General features: G+C 32.4%; 2 protein-coding genes and 1 long non-coding RNA gene across 4 annotated transcripts; 1 reads left to right on the plus strand and 2 right to left on the minus strand.

The window, feature by feature from the left end:
- Positions 1–427: 427 nt before the first annotated feature.
- LOC132741954 (acidic mammalian chitinase-like) lies at positions 428–9,464 on the plus strand. 2 transcript variants are annotated; one of them, XM_060730229.1, is made up of 11 exons: positions 428–522; positions 1,637–1,749; positions 2,214–2,309; positions 2,618–2,816; positions 3,216–3,342; positions 3,908–4,026; positions 4,529–4,661; positions 5,351–5,521; positions 5,944–6,063; positions 6,621–6,791; positions 6,981–9,464. In XM_060730229.1, the coding sequence occupies exons 2-10, from the start codon at positions 1,656–1,658 to the stop codon at positions 6,771–6,773; spliced, it is 1,212 nt and encodes a 403-aa protein (XP_060586212.1). In that variant the 5' UTR covers positions 428–522; positions 1,637–1,655; the 3' UTR covers positions 6,774–6,791; positions 6,981–9,464. The 2 variants fall into 2 exon arrangements, with proteins under 2 accessions (XP_060586212.1, XP_060586211.1); XM_060730228.1 differs by having other exon boundaries at positions 6,621–9,464.
- A 1,820-nt stretch (positions 9,465–11,284) lies between these two features.
- Positions 11,285–14,325, minus strand: LOC132741955 (uncharacterized). Its single transcript, XR_009627367.1, has 3 exons — positions 14,089–14,325; positions 13,590–13,724; positions 11,285–11,452 (listed from the first exon to the last, which is right to left on the minus strand). It is a non-coding gene; the product is annotated as an uncharacterized LOC132741955 (long non-coding RNA).
- A 2,640-nt stretch (positions 14,326–16,965) lies between these two features.
- LOC132741951 (heavy metal-binding protein HIP-like) lies at positions 16,966–18,580 on the minus strand. Its single transcript, XM_060730225.1, has 2 exons — positions 17,993–18,580; positions 16,966–17,564 (listed from the first exon to the last, which is right to left on the minus strand). The coding sequence occupies exons 1-2, from the start codon at positions 18,411–18,413 to the stop codon at positions 17,107–17,109; spliced, it is 879 nt and encodes a 292-aa protein (XP_060586208.1). The 5' UTR covers positions 18,414–18,580; the 3' UTR covers positions 16,966–17,106.
- Positions 18,581–20,364: the final 1,784 nt, after the last annotated feature.

The following is a 20,364-nucleotide window of genomic DNA, read 5'->3' on the forward strand; positions in this document are numbered from 1 at the left end:
ATCTTTCTGCAATCATATCAAAAATATAAGACATTATATCATCCTTAACAACATTTTAAACACTGGAATTGGATAGTATATACTGAATTCATTGCTTGATAAAGATTTTGTCCGTGATTGTTCACGTCACTATCAAAAACTTCAGCCACAAGTAGGAAATTCGTTGTTAAGTCAACTACCGACTGGTGCCGGTAAATTATTTTGGCATGACGAACAACGGATATTAAAATTTTTGCTTGATCCAAAAATAAATAAAAAATATATTTTTATCATTTAAAATCTTCCATTTGTTCGTATTTCATACCCCTGTGATTACATCAAACTTTCATATGTACACAAGTAAAGACAGTTGTATGTTTTTATAAAGTTACAATCGGAAGAAATACCAGCAATCTGAACAAAAACAATATAGGAAATCTAAATATCAAATTTTTAACGACCCTCATCAGTGTAAACGGAACGATCATATACATAGAGAGACAAGCGTCTGTGTAATCGTAATAGGAAGTAACGCTACAATAGGTATTTATTTATCCTGTTTTCTGAATAACATTTAAATGATTATATAATCTCTTAAGATCAGTTATTAAGATATTTAGCACGGCTTTTACAATTCATGAAATATACATGTTATCATGAAAATGTTACGTAGTCGATCTAATTCCAGTCAAGAAGAAATCGAGGGTCGTACCTAAATTGGTGACAGTCAAAATTAATACATGTACACGTACTTAGATTATACCGAGTTGCAAAAGAAAGGGACATTTGGTATACTTATTATAGCAAAATATAGCATATTTGGTATCAAAATTTGCAGAAATGTAATGACTGCACGATGGTTTACATTTAATTGAATTTTGATTACTAACTTCCGTTACTTAAAAACAGCAGAGGGATGAAAAAGAAAAGTTGCAGAATTGTGTCTTTTGTAAATGCGTTTTTGACGTTGGATACTTGAATTTTTAAATGGAACATCATTAAAACCGATGTCCATATATTGTTACGTCTGGTCCATGTAGTCTTACACATTTTCATTGGTCCATATATGACATAAACACAACAAATACTGATTAACGGTCATATAACGAGACAGAAAAAACGTTAAAAACCACGGTTCTGCAACTTTTACTTTTCACCATTCCGCTATCTTTTCGAAACAAAAATTCTGAAATTACAAATTAAACCATTGCATGGTCTATACATTTAATTATTCACCAAATTTGCTACTATTTTGTTCATGTATGAATATATAATTTCCAAGTTACCAAGTGCGCTCTTTCTTTTGCAATTTAGCATATGATATAAATAATAAATATGTTATTGTATAATGTAATTACACTTATGTCCTTGACAAAGATTGGCCTTTAGACCTATTTACCGGATGACCTTAAAATATTAAAGATGGAAATGCAAAACAAAGATACTAGATCTATATAAGAAACTTATAATACAAATAAACTTAACAAAAAACCCTTTTATAATCTTTAAAAGAGATTGAAAATAATATTATTTACTTTTGATTCAACAAAATTTCTTTTTATTTCGTTAATTGTAATTTTATTTACGCCTGCGCTCAAACTTGACCTTTGAATTTTATTTATACGGATCTCCTATCATAAAAACTTTGGACTTTCAGCTATCCTCAGATACCAACAATGGCTCTCGGGATTGAATGGCTTCTTATTCTCGGAGCATTGGGAGTCGGTCAAATATACGTCTCATATCTGTACCTTTTTAATGTAACACCAGGTATGTCTACACTGACTGTTTAAAATATAGGCTGTATTGTTTTATTATTTCTTATTTTGTTTATATTTTAAGTTAAGGATAGTAAGTACAATCTAGTGGGAAGTATAAAGTTCAAGATGTATGACTAATGAGTAGATTATATTACCAGTGTGATGTATTTTGCATGAAAAAGAGTCCGAATAATGGCTTAACTTTGAAATTTCCAACTGATTTCCGAAATCTTATCTGAAATGGTAAATAACTGTTCCGATCAGCTCAATTTTAAGGCATAAATGGCGTTTATATTATATGTTTAAAAAGAATAAAAGCAAAAGTTTAACTGAAAGTTTTTTTATGCTTTCAATTTCCTGCAGCTATAAATAAACGAGGGATACATTGTCAGTTGCATGGAACTTAGATGTCTGAACTTTGTTACGCATATTTGATGAGAGTGAATAGTTAAAATAAAATATATTTTGTTGCAGAGAAGAAATTCGAGGTACCATTGTTATGTTACTTTGCACTCGAAGCTGATTGGCCAGATAATGGGACTCTTCATCCTGCGATGAACGCCACTCTCTGTAAGTTTTATATTATATGTCCGTCTGTACGATCAATTATTGAAGCATTTCACCAAGTTTTGACATCTCTGTATGATATATTTAGTAAATATCTTAAATAGCATCAGTGTTTTAAAGAAATCCGAAAGCTGTTAGTGTCTCACAAAGACATTTACCAAATTGAGAGTCCTTTTTTTTATTCCAGTTAATCTCGAAAGATATACTATTTTTGTGATATGTTTAATTTCCAATAGATTCTGACTGAATTATTTGGTCGAAAAACATAAAGGAATAATGTTTTTGTAATATGACTTTTCTCATTTAATCAGGTACACATCTTATCATGATCAGCTCACATACAAAGGATTGTATTTTAATTCCGGCTAGCCCGGATGATCCTCATAAATACTTCAGAAAAATCCCCATACTTCGGAAGCAGAATCCTAAACTGAAAATAATGCTGTCGAATGGAGGTGGTGGGCCGGAAGGAATGACGGAAATTCTGGGATCAGAGGCTAATACGACAAAGTAAGTTACGAAATAAACCTTTCTAAGCTCGTGAAAATTCGGTATAGCTCGTAAAACATAGGAATATTTTGTCACGAAATAAGCTTTGATAACGATTGGGAGGTGGAAGTATAAAAACTAGCTTTTTTTAATTTTCTTGTTTATACGAGATAATCAGTTTTAATAATCAGAAATACGCCTGGGTTAATTTTGGTCAGTTTTATAGTTTGTCTTGATATCCATGTGGTAATTTAATGTTGTGCTATTGTTTTAATGTTGTTATTATTGTTGTTGTTGTTGTTGTTGTTTTAGAGGTGGGGTGATTAGCACTTTTATTATGGTGCAGTGTTTTGATATTTAGTTCACGATCCCAGTTCGTGAACACAATAATGAATATAATTCTTTTTTTCCCGTTTGAAGATATATCAATAGCATCTTACCGTTTATGAAGAAGTATGACTTTGATGGTATAGACATGGACTGGGAGTTTCCTGGCTGGAATGGTCTACCAAAAGGTCAAAGGGGAAATTTTACTAAAATGTTACAGGTATTGAGCTTTCATTTCTTTTGTGATGACTTTGTAAGATTATTCCTTCTTCCTATGTTACTGATAAAATACATTTTCATTACTTTTGAAAGGGCAATTATGTGTATCATTCAAGTAATTGTTCAAAAATATGACAGATGCTTTTTACCGGAAAAAGTACCCATAAACGTGAACATGTATACATTGTATATGTCACAAAGGTAACAAAATGCAAACAAAGTAGTTTTTTGGCTTCCATACAAATAGCTAAATCTCTATTATTACAGAAAAGGAAAGAAGCAAAGCACGTTTCTGGTGTATCTTTTGGAAACTATATCATGGCGCCAAAAGAAACCTTTGATAAATAGCATAAAAGCATGTCTTGGGCATAATGGGCCTTTAAGCATCTTTTATAATATTTTACTGTTTAAACAGTTAAGCATCTTTAATAACCATTGTATTTTTTTACTTAATCATTAACATATAATTTTATATACGTTATAGGGTTGATTGTTGATTATATATATAAATGTTTCTGCAACACTTCTTAGATAAATACTTAACAATGTTTTTGCTATTTTTCTAGAATGTGCGAAACATGTTCGACACGGAAGAGAAAAAGAGCGGCAGGAAATATTTATTGTCGGCTGCGGTGGCGGCCGGACGAGCTGTCATGGAGATATATGACGTGCCAGCCTTAGCGCGGTAAAATAAATACAAATTTAACATTTATCAATGATTTATCTGATCAGTTATCATATTTTTAATGGACTTGCATGTTTGTCTTTCAATCTGGACACTGTCAATTTAGGGAAATTGACTGAATAGAAAACAGTGCAGACTATGATCAGACTGCACGGACATGCCGGTTGATCATGATATGCACTGGTCGCATGGGTAAATCCAGTTGCCGGTAGAGTTAATGAAAATGCTATTTGAATTGATCAAATTAAAAGTAAGTTATTTCATTTATAAATACAGAAATTATTTTAGTTCGATTGTATAGGATGCTATAAGCTTATAGACACCCTTTCGAGTCCGTTCCTGGAACCAACCAGTACTGAGCAATAAGTGTATAGTTCCTTGCTCATTGAAACAAGAACTTGAAAATCTGTACGGGTACGTCTATTGCAATAACCCAATTAATTATAATTAAAATGATAATCAAGTTAAGCAATGCTATTTTATTTACTTTATCATTATTTAGTTCGTTAGATTTTATCAACCTCATGTGTTACGACTACCATGCCTATGCGATTTATGATCCGGTGACAGGGTACAATAGTCCACTTTATCCAACTGACTGGCAGAAGAAAATTGTGATACGATCCGGCAACGTGGTAAGTCACGATATATATATCCGGAGTTATCATATCTTTTATTAGTTATTGTTCTTTGTATAAATTTCTTTTCAAAGTTTGCATACTTTTTTATCTCTTCGCAGAAATGAAATCACATCTCTAGACAGAGTGGTTTTTCCTTTTCACAAACTTTACATCCTTGAGTTCTTTTTCACATTCTTCATACATAAACTAGTTACCTTTTTTCAGAATGTTTAAGTAGAATGATCTTTCCTTGAAACAATCACAATACAGGATGACTATGTCTATGCACAATGTTTTTGTGGAGGAAAAGTTGGCAACTCACAACTCACATGTTATTAACAACTTAGATAATATCTAATAGATAAGATAAGATATAAAAATTAAAACTTGAGTTTGTGATTTTTGTTTAATTTAATACAAAGAAATAGTTCTTACATTTTTGGCATTGTGATAAGTTTCTTATATATAATATTTACACTTTGTCTTATACTTGGACAATTATGTAAATCATTCAAAACTGGTTATAGTCAAATTATATTAATCTCAAAGTTTCACAATCGTACATGTGAACTACTTTTAGTGCCGCCGAGTATAGAAAATAAATTCTTAAAGTAGTGATATTTGGCTTGTGAGCAGGAAAATCAACACATATAGCATTATAAAACGAATAGGTCAAATGTTTAAATCATATTTTTATTAAATAGGGATGGTCATCTTACGAGTGGCATAAACGTGGAATGCCAAAATCTAAGATAATGGTCGGAATACCTACATATACCCACACCTGGACGCTAGAAAAGCCGGACATATATCATGGACATGATGCTCCGGCCACTGGACCCGGCAAAGGTTGTGACGAATGTTCGTACCCATGGGTATGTGTTGTGGTGTCACTTTCTCATTACGAGGCTGATCTTTTTGTAATCCGACTATAGCCTATTTGCAAAAAAACCCTCAATTTAAATATGATTAGAATATGTAAGTCAATAGCTTGACGTGTAGTTATATTCCTTACGGTTCTGTTTATTACTGAATTATTGCATGCGCACAAGTACATGTAGTCGGTAAACAACAATTAGAAACTCATGCCAAAGTTCATACCTGAAATTTATTTCTTTATATTTGCATGAGAAAAAAGCAAGATATCTTTCTAATATTTTCCCAAGCCCTTTAACTTTCTATGGTATCGAATTGCAAGTATATTAAAAACAAAATGAATGATTTGTATATAGACGAACAATTGCTAAAAAAAATTTTCTAAACGAATGTTAAGATAGTTTTGTATAATATACTGCAGGTATGCGAGTTTCTGAAATCGGGGGCGACAGATGTGTTTGACACGGATGCTGCAGTACCGTATGCTTATAATGGTGACCAGTGGGTCAGTTACGACAATGTGAATAGTCTAATAATGAAGGTACGGGAGTTACTTCCCTTTAAGCTATTTTTCAATGCAATCGTGATTTTTAAAAAATATGAAGCCTCAGCAAGTTGAAATTGCTCATGTAAGTTGGTGTCCTTGATATGTTGTAATAATCAAATGAAAAAAAAATCTTTAAGAATAACTAATTTCGATATTCTTATGAAATTGAATAGTTATTATCATTTTCTTAAATTGGATCATTATAAAATTAACCCATGACCTGTCCATTACCACTAGTTTAGAGCCAGGCCAGCCTGCATATCTACATGTGCAGTTCAACTAGGCTCTATAATGTTGTCTAACTATATTCCTCTTTTATTGTATCTAGATATCCTCAATAACATGGACAATTTTAAAATGGAATCTTAAGAAATTCGGCAGGTTAAGGGTTTATACAAGTTTTATAGTTGATATTTAAAAACACATAATGATTGAAGGAATAGCTTTTGACGGTATAAACCAGGCGACATTGTCTATGACATAAATTAACAGCTTTAACATAAAAAATTAATATCGCATGAATGTTGGAAAGTTTTGCTTATTTCTTTCAGTCTGAATGGATATTACAGAATGGATTTGGTGGTATTATGGTGTTTTTCTTGAACGCTGATGACTTACATGGTGTGTCATGCTCGCAGGGAAAATTTCCTCTTATATCAGCTATAAAGAAAACCATAGAAAATAACACAAATAGTTTAATATAGTGAAACTATATTTCTTCTGTGAGTGACTAAACTTGAAAATATTTGCTACAATTAACCTTTAAGGTTAACAATTATACATGTATTTTGATTCAAATTTTACATATGCAAATTTGTAAAAGACATCATGTGAGTTTATGTTAAACATTCCAGATATCAACTTCCGTTCTTATCATGATTTTTCAAATTCACAAACTAGTGTGCTTATAGATTTTATGTGTTCATGTGTATGGGTCGGTGGCCTGAATGGAAATTTGAAATAAACTTATATACGAAACTGTGACTGGAAGAAACGAAATGAAAAGCAATGTATGATATTTCTCCAAGGGATATGTTTACAGATGCATCAAAGTTTGTAAAAATGTGTGTCAGGGGAGAACAATGCTGTCTATGATATAATGAACTCATATTGTGATATAGAAAGACATTTATGACATATATTTGTGTTTCAAATACTCATATCTGCATATAGAATGTATAAACTACATTGTAATTCCTTTTATTGTTATTTCAAAGAATAGTGTCACAGTTGATAAGATTTGATCACTGTAGGGACCAGCCTTTGTATTTTAACTTGTACTTTTCTTGCGAAAACCGGAAATAGACTCGTTGATTTTTTGTGTTCAAAGAAACATAATTTATGTGTTCAAAAGAGCAAAATAACAAAAAAAAATGGGATACATACTTCGAACAAAAACATGACAGATGGAATTGTTTTATTTTTAGGGATACATGTGTAGTTTCAGAAATCTAGTCAAATATTGTCACAATATTTAAATCTTGCCTGTTTTTATGCCCCCGGGCATATAGTAATTGAACCGTCCGTCCGTCTGATCGAGCAAACATTTTGGGTTTAGGGGCTATATAACAGTAAAGAGAACAAAAGAGAACAATAGGTTCATTCCGTGATCAAAGGGTTTATGGGCTAGTAGCCCTTAAGAAAACAAAGAAAATAACAAAGAAAATAGCCCCTAAACCCAAAATGTTGGAACGTCCGTCCGTCCGTCTGTCCGTACGAGGTTAACCTAGAACGGCAAGTTGGATTTTTCTTAAGTTCTACCTGTACCAATGGCTTCATAATTTACACACTTACTAATCCATACAAAGTATATGATCTGGGCAAGTTACATAACTATGGCTTCCATTTGCACCAAGTTATGGCCCTTTTCAGCACTTAGAAAATGAATAATGGTTAACCTAAACCGGCAAGTTGGAAATATCTTATGTTCTATCTGAACTAATGGCTTAATAATTTTCACACTTACTTATCAATACAATGTACATAATATTGCCAAGTTATATATATGTGCCATCCATTTTCCCAGTAATTTCCCTTTTTATCACTTTGAAAATAGGGCCTTGTATGGTTAACCTATTCCGCCAAGTTGGATTATCAAAAAATTTCACCTAATTACTTAATTTATTTAAATTAAACGATATCTTTCATATTTGGTAGGTGGATACATGTACCTTTAACGGCCCACTGATTTTTTGTGGCGTTAGGCGTCTCTAGGTCAGGGTCACTTGTGTAAAAAAATAAATCTAAACATTTCTGCTCATACAGCATTTATTTTTAAGTTAATGCCTTTCATGTTTATAATAGTCATACCAAGGGAGGTCCTCTTCCTTTTCCTTTAGTAAGGGGTCATTTGGGTCAAGGTCACCAATGTCAAAAATAGATTTTTTACACTTTTACATGTGTATTAACCTTATTCTATCGACACATGTCTTGTATATTTTGTAGGAACATAAAATTCTCATTTGGATGGAGGTAGGGGTTAGTTGGGTCAAGGTCACCAGTGCTAAAAATAAATTTTTACACTTTTGCTCATACAGCCTTTATTTATTGACAGATTTGTATTATAATTGGTAGGAAGATAACTTACATGGTATTCTTCCTTTGGATGGAGTAAGGGGTCAGTTGGGTCAAGGCCAACAGTGCTAAAAATAGATTTTTACACTTTTACCCATACAGCCTTTATATATTGACATATTTATTTCATAATTGGTAGGAAAATAAGTTGCATGATATTCTTCCTTTGGATGGAGTTAGGGGTCAGTTGGGTCAAGGTCACCAGTGCTAAAAATAGATTTTTTACACTTTTGCCCATACAGCCTTTATTTTAAATATTGTTACTGACAAGAATCTGAGCCGAGGGCATTTGTGTTTAACAAACACGTTCTTGTTTGTATATATTATTGAACATTTATTGACCGGGATGACCAAAATACCCACAGAAACTTATGGCGCAACAGTCGCAGCGGACTGCAAAATTTGAATATACTAGCAGGTCAGAATTTGTACACAACTTTAGTGTTTATTTGTATAAATGCTTATTGTGCATATATTCTGTCATTAACAAAAATCACTCAAATGTACCGAAAATCAGGTTGAATTATACACACGTGTTTGTCTTTTTTCAGATTTTTTTTTGTATTTTATATGATGATAATAGGGTATTCATTATAATTTCACATTTTGTAAGATTTTTTTTTCAGAATTGTGGATATTGTTTTTTTTTTCTTCTTAAAACTGACATATCAACGGAATTAAATTTTCCGGAGATGTGTAACTTTAATAACTAGCCATAACTTGGTCATGGGAAAAGCTGCGGGGCAACATGAACCATTAAAAAATTGTCTTTTGTTATTTTACATGCCACAATCATGCAAATAAAACAATTAGAAATCTTACTATTATTGTTACTTTTATTTTACATGTTACAGCAGATACAATAAAAATGTTTATTTTGTGAAATTTTCCTTTTAAAAAGGTATTTATTGTGAAGAGCTTTCCTTTAAAAATAAAAACATAACTTATTGAACCTAGAACTTATTAAAAAATCGCTTCCTGATACTGACTAAAATTGTATTGTTTCTTTATGTAGTTCGGTGACATTGAGTTGTGGTAGGATTAAAAAATTTCAGTTGTCATAATATCAAAAAAATGGTATATCTGTAGTGAAATATATTTGGAAACCTTTTAGGAGAAGACTCTATTGATGCAGGACACTAGTTTCACCGGTGCCGTAAAATTCGGATCGGGTGCCAGTAATACTTCAGATGCAAACAGAATACAGCTTCTTCATACATCATAACTTAATTTTAAATCTTATTTTCAATGCATGGGTTATATCATAATGACATGTACGGGCTGCAGAAACCATAGCAGTTTTATAATGTCTAGAACAATTGAGCCGTGTCACGACAAAACCAACATAATGGGTTTGCGACCAGCATGGATCCAGACCAGCCTGCGCATCCGCGCAGTCTGATCAGGATCCATACTGTTCGCTATCAATTTCTTTACTTGTTATAGGGTCTGTAAGCGAACAGCATGGAGGCTGATCAGACTGTGCGGGTGCGCAGGCTGGTCTGGATCCATGCTGGTCGCAAACCCATTATGTTGGTTTTGTCTAGAACAATTTCATTCAAAGGCAGGATTGAAATCTGTATTAGTAAAGTACATATTTATAAGTATATTTAGATATAATTACTGTCGTTTTTTTTTTCACTAGTTTTTGTAAACTTCAAGCCTTTCATTATCGTTAGATACTCCGTCAAGCCCAGATGTTTCTTGAAAATATTTCATAGGTGCTAGTTTAAAATAAGCCGTACAGTTAATATCCCGAGTTGCGAGTTGGTTATTGCTATTATTTAGTCATATGCAAAATAACATGGACTTTAAAAAAGTCAACATTTTCACGTACGTTACATGTACGGGAATGATTTTTTTTGTATTAAAATGATAAGTTGTCTTTTGCATTTTGTTATGGTCGTCTCATTTCGCTTTAAGGTAATTTATTTATTTTTCTCAACACTATTTACCCTTTGGTTAAATACATGTTTTGTCTCTATGTAACCTAAATATCTTAAACGGACTTGTTTATTTTTCAATATGGACTGAACCATTTAACTTTAATAGGGAAAAAATCAAAATATGAATCGAGTATCGAGCAGTACAGATTATGATCAAGCGGCACAAATGTGCCAACTAATCTTGGCCTGCACTGGTAGCATGCGTATGATATTTTGCCGCCAGAATTAAGTTTCTACGTTACCAACAAAAACTCCAAATACATTTTCACAATTTATATTACAACACCGTAGTGAAGATTTTTATTTCGAAAAATATTTTTTAATAATAATAATAGGCACAAAATAACTTTGAAGTATAGTACTACTTTTTCAGTTGTTTCCTTTTCTCTCATAAATTAAAACTTTTTTAAAGAATGTATGTAATGTATATATTTTGCATAAAAAATCTTATAAACTACTTATAATAACATCTAAAATAACAAATAATTCGCAGGACATAAACGAGGAAATCCAATTCAATTTAAACGAAATAGTTATTCAATATGACATTAAAATCCCTTAAAAGTATAATCACTATGAACTCCTTTTGTTGTTTGTATTTCTATAATTTTCAATTAAGTTTTCTGTTTCACGTAACACAATGCGTGTCAAAGCTTTAACGTTTCAAAATTTAAAATAATAATAAAAAAAACAAATTTAAAATTCAAACATGTCATCAAATGCGTCATTGTTAGCGAGAAGTGCCCCCGTTAAAAAGTTGTTATAAGGCATGAACCTCGGTCGTGGTACAAAAGGTCTTCTCTGTGGCCCTTGTTGGTGTTGTTGTTGTTGTCCTCGCATCCTTGCCATCATCAGCTCGCGCACTGGAAAAATACGAGAAATTTTGTATTTTAAATTATCTGCGATAATTTTTTTTATGAAGGAGTGGTGTCGGATCGCAAGTTCAAATCCCATCAGTTCTCTTTCGGTTTGCACAAGCCACAAAACACCGAGGATTCAACCATCTGATGTCTAGGTTCCCGAAATGAGATTTGGCATAAATGGGACAAGACAATAGTATATGTTAGATAACTATACATGTAATAATTTATAGATATAGATACATTTTTTGTATGTATAAGTAATGTAAGTATATACAGAGGTATGAGGAGTGTCCAACTGTGAATAATCTAGAACGTTACGTTGGTAAATATTGAGAAAACAAACGATGAAATGAAGGTTATCGGATAGATATATACATCTTTGATTTACATTGAAACCACATTCATTAAAATCCGTTCACTTTAGCTGCATTGTCTACTCGTGTCACTGTACCACAAAAAATGGTTGGTAGAAGATAAGAGTATGCAATTGAAATACGGCCTTAAAATCTCCTTGGCATAGGGTGTTAAAACAGTTTTTATTAAATCTGTTTTATATGCAGTTATTCTTTGGTTTAATAAATTCAAATGCGGGATTATTGCGACTCAGGATGCATCTCGTGCCCGTCGGCCTAAAACAACAACGATTGTCAGACAGTTACATAATTACAATGCACGATCTCTTTTGCAAATGACGTCACTGACAGCAAATCAAGATTTTGGCTACAAAGTCTGGCAAAAGACCAAGCATTGCAAAAAAGACCATCAATTTAAAAAAGGTTATGTATGCCATTAACTTTACAGCTCAGGATCCCTTCATTCAGATTGCTGTTCGTAAACGAAAATCTGTTTATGCTAAATTTCACAAGAAAACTTTTCGAAAACTACACAAATACTCCCGAAAACAAGTTTGACCAATGCCAATTTGTTGCATGACTCAGTTCTGCAACACTCCAGTGCTTTTATAGTATATTTAAAAAAGAAAATCTCTTCAAAGATTTGACCCGTAGGCTGAATGTTGAAGCGGGGAAAAATAAAATAGTGAAACCTATGAAGAATCAACAAATTTTACGTGCTTAGATGCATTCATATTTGAAACTTCTCGTAAAAATATCTTTGAAATCATTATATCTATAAATAAAATATTTCTGCTAAAACGCAAAAGAGGAAAACTAATTGATTCAATTCTTATATTTCTGAAATATGGTAAACGAGAATCATAATAGTGAGTAACAATTGTTTAAAAAAGTTGTTGAGTTATTGCTGTGCGCTGCATAAATAGTTTTTCGCGTAGCTAGAAAATAATGCAGTAGCATTAATCGGACCGTACATGGATAGTTTTATTTTACAGTTAAATATTCTAAAATTATATTCGTTTTCGTATAAAAAGGTTAATGAATAATGTTATATATAACATATAAGTCAACGAGAACATTTAATGAACAGAAAAAACAGATAATTCAATATCTTCCGGCTAAATACGTTCATTGCTAAAAACAAAAATATTCACGACTTAAACATGAAATTTAGTATAATTAAATACGTATGATTCTCATCTAAATGATGTAATTAAAGATTTTCCTAACTTTTTTTGCATGTAAACATTATTATTAACATATCGGCCATGTAGTTATTCCCAGTGACACGTGGTCAAAACGCCTTCCAAAAACAATACATCTTTTCAGGCCCGGTAACGTAACCACTGAGTTTATATTCAACGTTAAGTTCACGTTTTATACATACGTTTAAAAGGCCATTATGATTTTTTTATGAGAACATTTCTAAAGAATTTAATCACAGTCAGTGCAAAATAACCTGGGAAACCGTTGTTTTATAAGATGTCGCAGGACAAGAAAAAAAACCCGTCAGAACTGAATTCTTAGTGAGTAAATACAGATCTGAAATTTAATATTAAGTTAAAATGTTCAGTCGATGTTTTAACAAAAAAGAATTGATTCGTTTTACGATATTTGATGAATACATCATTATGAAAATCATGAAAACAATTTGAAGAACCTGAGAACAGTTAACTTTAAAGAAAAATGCAATACATTTTGGCATAATATAAAAGCGCACTATAATAATAATTATAGAAATTTTATTAAATCGTTATATAATATGATAAATGTTTTTAACTTACGATAATTCATATTATTCACTCTATTGGTCTTGTCGGGAGTTGGGGCGGCTACCTGGGCATTCACGTGGTACAAAACAACCAATAAAAACGCCAAAACAAAGAATAGTTTCATGGTGGAAGTTTGGGTAATCAAGTCTGTAAAAGAAAACGCAAACAAATTATCAACCAACCCTTCAAAGGATTCCAATCTTACTTTTGAGCTCTGTATTTTTTCTCAGTTACTTTTTTGTTATGGATTGTTTTGAACTTTACCGTAACGGCACAATTCTTGGACGAACAGGCAGATTACCATTGTTCTACTGTAATGACAGAGCCCTTCTATTACTTACATAAGCTTCCATTTTTTACATTTATGTTTAAATGTTATCATTACCCTGATAATTTTTCTGAAAAAAAAATCCAATTATTTCTAATTTAATATCATAACTTTACATCAACAGGTTGTCAACTTTTCGATCAGAATTTATATAAATAAATTTCAAATAGAATCTACACTTACTTTTCTGCAACTGTTGTATATATAATGTCCGTCTTATTTCAAAGTAAATCCACAAGTGGCCGATTGCCCGCCTCAATTAGTAATTAACTAAAGCCACTGGGGTTATTTTATGTTTCATTTAAACGTGAATAATGCGTCACGGAAAGATACGCCTGTCCAACAGAAATTCCCATCATTAACTTAATGAAAACATATCATTATGATGACCCTATATTACGCCTTTTACATTTGTTTGCTCCAAGAATTAATCCTCATATGAACTGAAAATTATCTAGTATGATATACACATTATAAGGTAGGCTTAGTCCAAATGAACGAAGTCACGAAAACATCTTTTAATTTTTCAGAAGCAAACGATGTGTATTGATTAAGTGAAAATACCTTTGTGACGCCATTATTCACATACATAATCTGTTGAGATACTCACGTCTAAAGAAAATTCAACGGAATAACGGTTTATCTGTTAATTCTTATTTCTAAAATAAAATAAGAATGTACTAGTATTTGTGCTTCAGTCAATAATACTCCACAATAATTATGAGAATATAAAGGTAATACATAGATGGTCCTATATAAATAGTTTCAGTACAGCTCATGATATAAATCTTTTCCGTACAGCTCATGATATAAAATGTTTCAGTGCAGCTCAAGATACAAATTGCTTAAGTACAGTAAATGATATAAATCGCCTCAGTATAGCTTATAATATGAAACCACTACAACAGATATCACTATGTTATAAGACATCCTTAGCAGTGGTTACTATTTAAATTTTCTTAAGCAAAGTGTTTATTATAATATAAAATCGCATCAATAGAATGTGCTGTGCGATATGCGTCAGCATACATTAATGCATGAATGTTTGATATGAAATGACAAACCGGGAGATCACCACGGTTGTATTAAAATGTTTTAATACAACCGGGGCGTGCACCGCGCTACCTTCATCCGGGAACAATGAAGCCCAGAAACCGTATTTCTGTCGAGCTAATGGCACAAAACCCTGGCAATTTCGCCTTGAGGAACCAATTTCGTACCGTATACCGCATCCCATACATGTACACAGAAACTGTTAAGAAGTCCTTCTTTTTATGTTGTGAAGCACAGCCACAGTTTTCCCAACCTTGTCCTTCCTTTCACTTTTTCTTTTTGGGTGGCATCTCTATGTCTTTTAATACCAAATGATGAATCAAACTTGAACGAGAAGCATCGGTGCACTACCGGGCGTCACCGGGATAGTACCGGCATCACCCATAGCCTAGCCTTGGCGAATTCGGCGATGATCGAGATTGACCGTGATGAAACCCTGTTTAATCGGGTCTCCAACGGGATCAACCAGGAATACATCGGGTTAGCATCGACACTCATCTTATATATATACATGTATATCCGGTGCTATATCGGGTACTGAACCGGGAATACATCTGGGCTCTAACGGTGATGAGTAAATGCAATTTGATTTTTCAGAAAAACACCACGGAACACCCCGGTTCACCTTTTTAAAAACACCGCTGCGATACCATGGCTATTACCGGGATAGTGTAAATGGGGTTTTACCAACGTTTAGTATGGTGGCTTGTTGTGACATATTTCTTAGATTTCCCTTCATAAAAATGTTAAACTGATGTCCCAAGTAGCGGCAACCAAAACATAGTTCAGTGTATTCAGGGGGTTTGTTAATAATTTTCAGTATTCTGTAAGTATGTAGCAAATAATGAATTATGCATGATTTTGTTTGTCTTTCCATTAAAATCATTCATCTTTTGACCACGACATTTATTTGAACTAAAATACAACATGTCAGGCTCTTTATCCAATCTATCACTGCATGGCAGCTGTAAAACATTGCCCCGTACTTCACAGTGTTGTTATGTTTTTTCTAGACCGGTTTTCTTAAGCCGGTGCTTCTGGGCTTGAGAGATGTTACGCTTTACATATCTTTCAAGAAAAGACACCAAACAGAATCTGCAAGTTTTAGCTATTAGTTTTGTTTTTGGCACTAACCACTAGAGTATTTCCCAAATGTTTTGTTAATTTTGAGTTTAAATATTCTTTATATTAAATGAATATCTCTTTGTATAACATACATATTATCTTAAGCATCTGTTTCAGAGGCATCGTTCATTTCATTAAAGATGCATCTAGAAAATATTGCGGCTGATAAACGCTATTTACGTATTTTTGCTTTTTCACCATGAAAAAAAGAAAAGAAAATAAAGTAAAAAAATAATAATAAACTGCGTTTCAAAACAGGTCGTGATAAAATCGGCAGGTTTTCCCATTTTCCTTCTCGCATCACGTCCAAAATGTTGAAATGATAATAAATGAGTATTTTAGACTTAAAAATAATAAAGAAATGTTGTTTTTATCATAAATGTTGGCATATTTTGTTAAACATGTTTAATATACGATATCTTCGTATATGGTACCATATATTATCAACATCTCATGCAACACGGTTTGACATTGCACACTGCCAACACGGACCCAAGTTGCATTGGGGGTACTTAAGTTTTAATTGAAAACCTGGCTTCTCTCTAACGGGGATCATACGGGAAGCTCAGCATGGTCAAAGCTCCGATCAACAAGGATTTACTGTCCTGTATTTATTTTAAACCAGTTTTGGCCTATATTCAAGTATTTATTTACGTATCTTTTTTATGTATGAAAATTCAACAAATCAGGGCGCCGGGGTGGGGATGGGGAGATAGTGGGGTTCTGACAACCTTAGACCCTATTCAAACTAAACCTCTACCCTGATCGAGTCGTGTCTGTGACATGATCGGGAGTCTACCCGCAATTGAACAAGTCAAATCCCCTGAGTAGTCAGACAGCACAAATTAAATGGTGTCAGGCAATCACAATAACCCAAACACATTGAATTGTATAGTCGTGCATTAAATGATACAATGATTTCGTTTATACACTGTGAAATAGATACCAACACAATATGGATAGTCAAAAAAGTCCTGATTTGGTATCCTGCTTTATTAATAGATATAACAATTCATTTACTTTTTATCCTACTACTACAGAGCTTTGAAAGTTTTCCTGCAACAGGAAACCAGAGAACATGCTGTAGTTGAAACCATAAATCGGTTTGTCAGCATCGATGTTCTGTATGCCAACATCATCTCCCTTAACAAGATCTAGAACAATTGTTTGACTTGTTGTGTCATAACCTCCTTCTCCACCGCTCACGTACATCCTCGTTATCATTTGACCATTCTTCACAAAGTTCGCGTGGTAGTTAGTGTGGTAATGTGAGAAAAGTGTGGCCGAAAACACGTATGTACCGGGTACCGGTGCAATAAATGACCCGAAATGGTTATTGTAGGCATTGCCGATGTTCGTGACGACGTTATCAAATGCTATTGGTTGATTAGCAGACAAATGATTTAAATGATTGTTGAGGGTAGCAAAGAATGCAACAGGTGATTCATTTTCCGCACGGCGGATTCTTTGGGTTTTCATCACTGAAATTTAAAAAAGCAACCAATGGTTAGCAAATAGATTTTATTCAAACAGGAAATTCTAACATTATCATTCCTTTGATGTGGTGACACAAACGCTATGAATTGTTTTGTGTTGTTTATTCTTCTCCCGTTATCCTTATATGCACGGGATTTTTAACCTTAACTTTATCAACTTAATTTAAATGACAGTTCAGTGTTTAATTTTTATGTCTTCTTTTTTGGCAAGTATTTACTGTATTCAACACACAAATGCAAACTGTAATTTCAAGAATTTTCATTCTTTGCACAAAAAATAACAACATTTTTCACAATATAGATTTAACAAAATCATATATATTATACTGTATATTTCGACTGTTAATTACAAATTTCATACATAATTGAAAATATCTTTCGGAGAAAAATAGAAAAAGAATGTTTAAACATACTTTTGTGTGATTGTATCGATGAATGCTTAACATTGATGTCTGAATTATTTGGTACATCAGATTCCTTGTCAGTGTTTCCGTGTGAAGTGTCAGACATTCCATTGTAAAGATGTTTGACCAGTCTTTCAAGAGATGTGGTACGTTTTGTTTGTACGGCAAGTTGACGTCGCAGTTTGTCCAATTCACGTACATACATCGTCTCACGTGTTTTCTCTCTGATTTCAAGTTGTTTCATACGTTCAAGAATATCTGCAAGCTTTCCACCAGCTTCAGGGCCTTCATTATTCAAATTAGCATTCAGATTGGCATCAACAACATTATTTTTTGTTTCCGAATTCATTACATCTGTTTCAGAGGTACCTGTACCTGCGGATGTAGCCAGCATTCCACATAGCAAAACTACCGATATATTTAAATCCATTCCTTCATGTGTTAAAGTCAATGCAAAATATTATTTTAAAGTTTGGACTAATTACGTTTCTTCCGACAGCAAAGATAAGATAATATATGATTACCTACATTAAGCACTCGTTGATAAGGAATTAGTTGACTGTGTAATAAAAACCTGATGTTTTGTTCTTAACGGTGTCGGTAACAGTCCTTAAATGTTTTAATACTGAAGAAGGTTTGTAATATAATAAATAATAACATTGATAGTATTTTGTATTAGACATAATAAAAAACCACGAACAATTACTCATGGATGTTGTTGACAATTGTGAGATACAGGATCTGATATTACATATATTATATAGCAGATAATAAATTGTACTAGAACAAAATATTATCATTCATCATAAGATGCATGTTCATACGCAATGTTTTATTAGAAAATCAAAATGAAAATTTTCTATAGCTTTTTATCAATATTCATGGAAAATATGCCCATTGTAGACCAATTCACTTTAAAACTTAGGTAGGGAGAAGCAATTATTAACGTTTTAACACCATACCTAGAAAACAGGTTGCCTGATCCTAACTGTTTATTGGTCAACAGGTCAGTTGTACGGATATTTATCATTTCACAACGTCATGAGACATGTTTACTATTGGTGGGGCTATATTTTACACGTAAATTGACTTTGATATAAGTATGATGTGTCACATTTAAGGTAAAAAATGACCTCGTTCTGCAGATAAGGGTTATGTATTATATTAAATTTATTTTCTTTACATAAAGGGACTCGCATACACTTTTGTGATTGATAAAATTGATTGGTTGTAAACTAAAAAATCATCTGTTGCCATGGCATTTAATAATTATAGTATTTAACTTAATGACCTTGATCTGTTAATACATTAATGACCTTGACCTATTGACCCATGAACAATTACTGGGATACCGGCATGAAATTACATTGTAATTATTCTCTAAGGTTGTAAAGTTTAGGTAAGCAACAAAGGTATCCGTTCTTTCGAGGAATATCCAGAATACATACCGTTTGTCGGCTTATAAGTAAGATTCATTCAACGACCTTTTAATTTTTATTGGTTTATAATTAGAGCTAAGTCAGACCTGGGATATATATACTATTCCGCGCTTGTGAGGATACTATTCAAAGTACATGTATGTTATATTATTAGGCGATAGGTGCAAGCGAAATTGAAAATGTTCTTTAAGTTACGTTTTTTTTTTCTGACTGTTTCTGACCTGAACGTTCAGCAATAAACCTTACATTACTGGGATGGGTGTATATAATTAGATACAGACTGAAGCATAATAAAATACAGAAAGAAGGCATAATAAGTTAAAATAATAAAAATAAAATACAAGCCGGGCATGATAAAATAAGGTGGGGAAAGATAAAATAAGGTGGAGCATGATAAAATACAAAAGGGTATAATGAAATATAAAATCAAATGTTTTTAAAAGATTTTTATTAGTTAAAGAAAATCATGTTAAAACATTAATAACACACAGCAGTCAGAGTTAATTAACATGTGTATAAAGCAACAATTATGGACAGGATATAGGAAACAACATGCATTCAAAATATCTTACATAAAATATACATTGTATATAACTAAATACTAGCATAACAGATAGAAACTTTCTGAAAAAAATCACAAAATATTTTAATAAATTATTATAGTCAAATCTGGAAAGCATTGAAATAACACTTTTTAATATCACAATAGGAAAGTCTAATAAATCTTTATAGAATTTAATAAAAGATAATCATTTAAATAATACTTGTATATCTCAAAGTCAACTTATTATACATGAGATCAAGCAATAATTCATATAACACTAAAAGGAATAACATATTTTCAAATTTCTTTGCATAGAACAGTGAAAAAAGCAAATATTCTTAACTACAGCCCCAAAACTCTCAAGCATAGTCGTAAAATATTGTTGAGTAAATGGGATA

Source organism: Ruditapes philippinarum, unplaced genomic scaffold (assembly GCF_026571515.1).
Source record: "Ruditapes philippinarum isolate M1 unplaced genomic scaffold, ASM2657151v2 ctg6016_1_1_1_1, whole genome shotgun sequence".
In the NCBI taxonomy this organism is placed as follows: domain Eukaryota; kingdom Metazoa; phylum Mollusca; class Bivalvia; order Venerida; family Veneridae; genus Ruditapes; species Ruditapes philippinarum.

Excerpts from the sequence above, each read along its gene's own strand:
- LOC132741954 (XM_060730228.1), top strand. The coding sequence starts at position 1,656 with ATGGCTCTCGGGATTGAATGGCTTCTTATTCTCGGAGCATTGGGAGTC. Across the intron at positions 2,310-2,617 it reads TGCGATGAACGCCACTCTCT|GTACACATCTTATCATGATC; the intron begins GTAAGTTTTATA and ends TCATTTAATCAG. Across the intron at positions 3,343-3,907 it reads ATTTTACTAAAATGTTACAG|AATGTGCGAAACATGTTCGA; the intron begins GTATTGAGCTTT and ends CTATTTTTCTAG.
- LOC132741951 (XM_060730225.1), bottom strand. The coding sequence starts at position 18,413 with ATGGATTTAAATATATCGGTAGTTTTGCTATGTGGAATGCTGGCTACA. Across the intron at positions 17,565-17,992 it reads ATCGATACAATCACACAAAA|TGATGAAAACCCAAAGAATC; the intron begins GTATGTTTAAAC and ends TTTAAATTTCAG.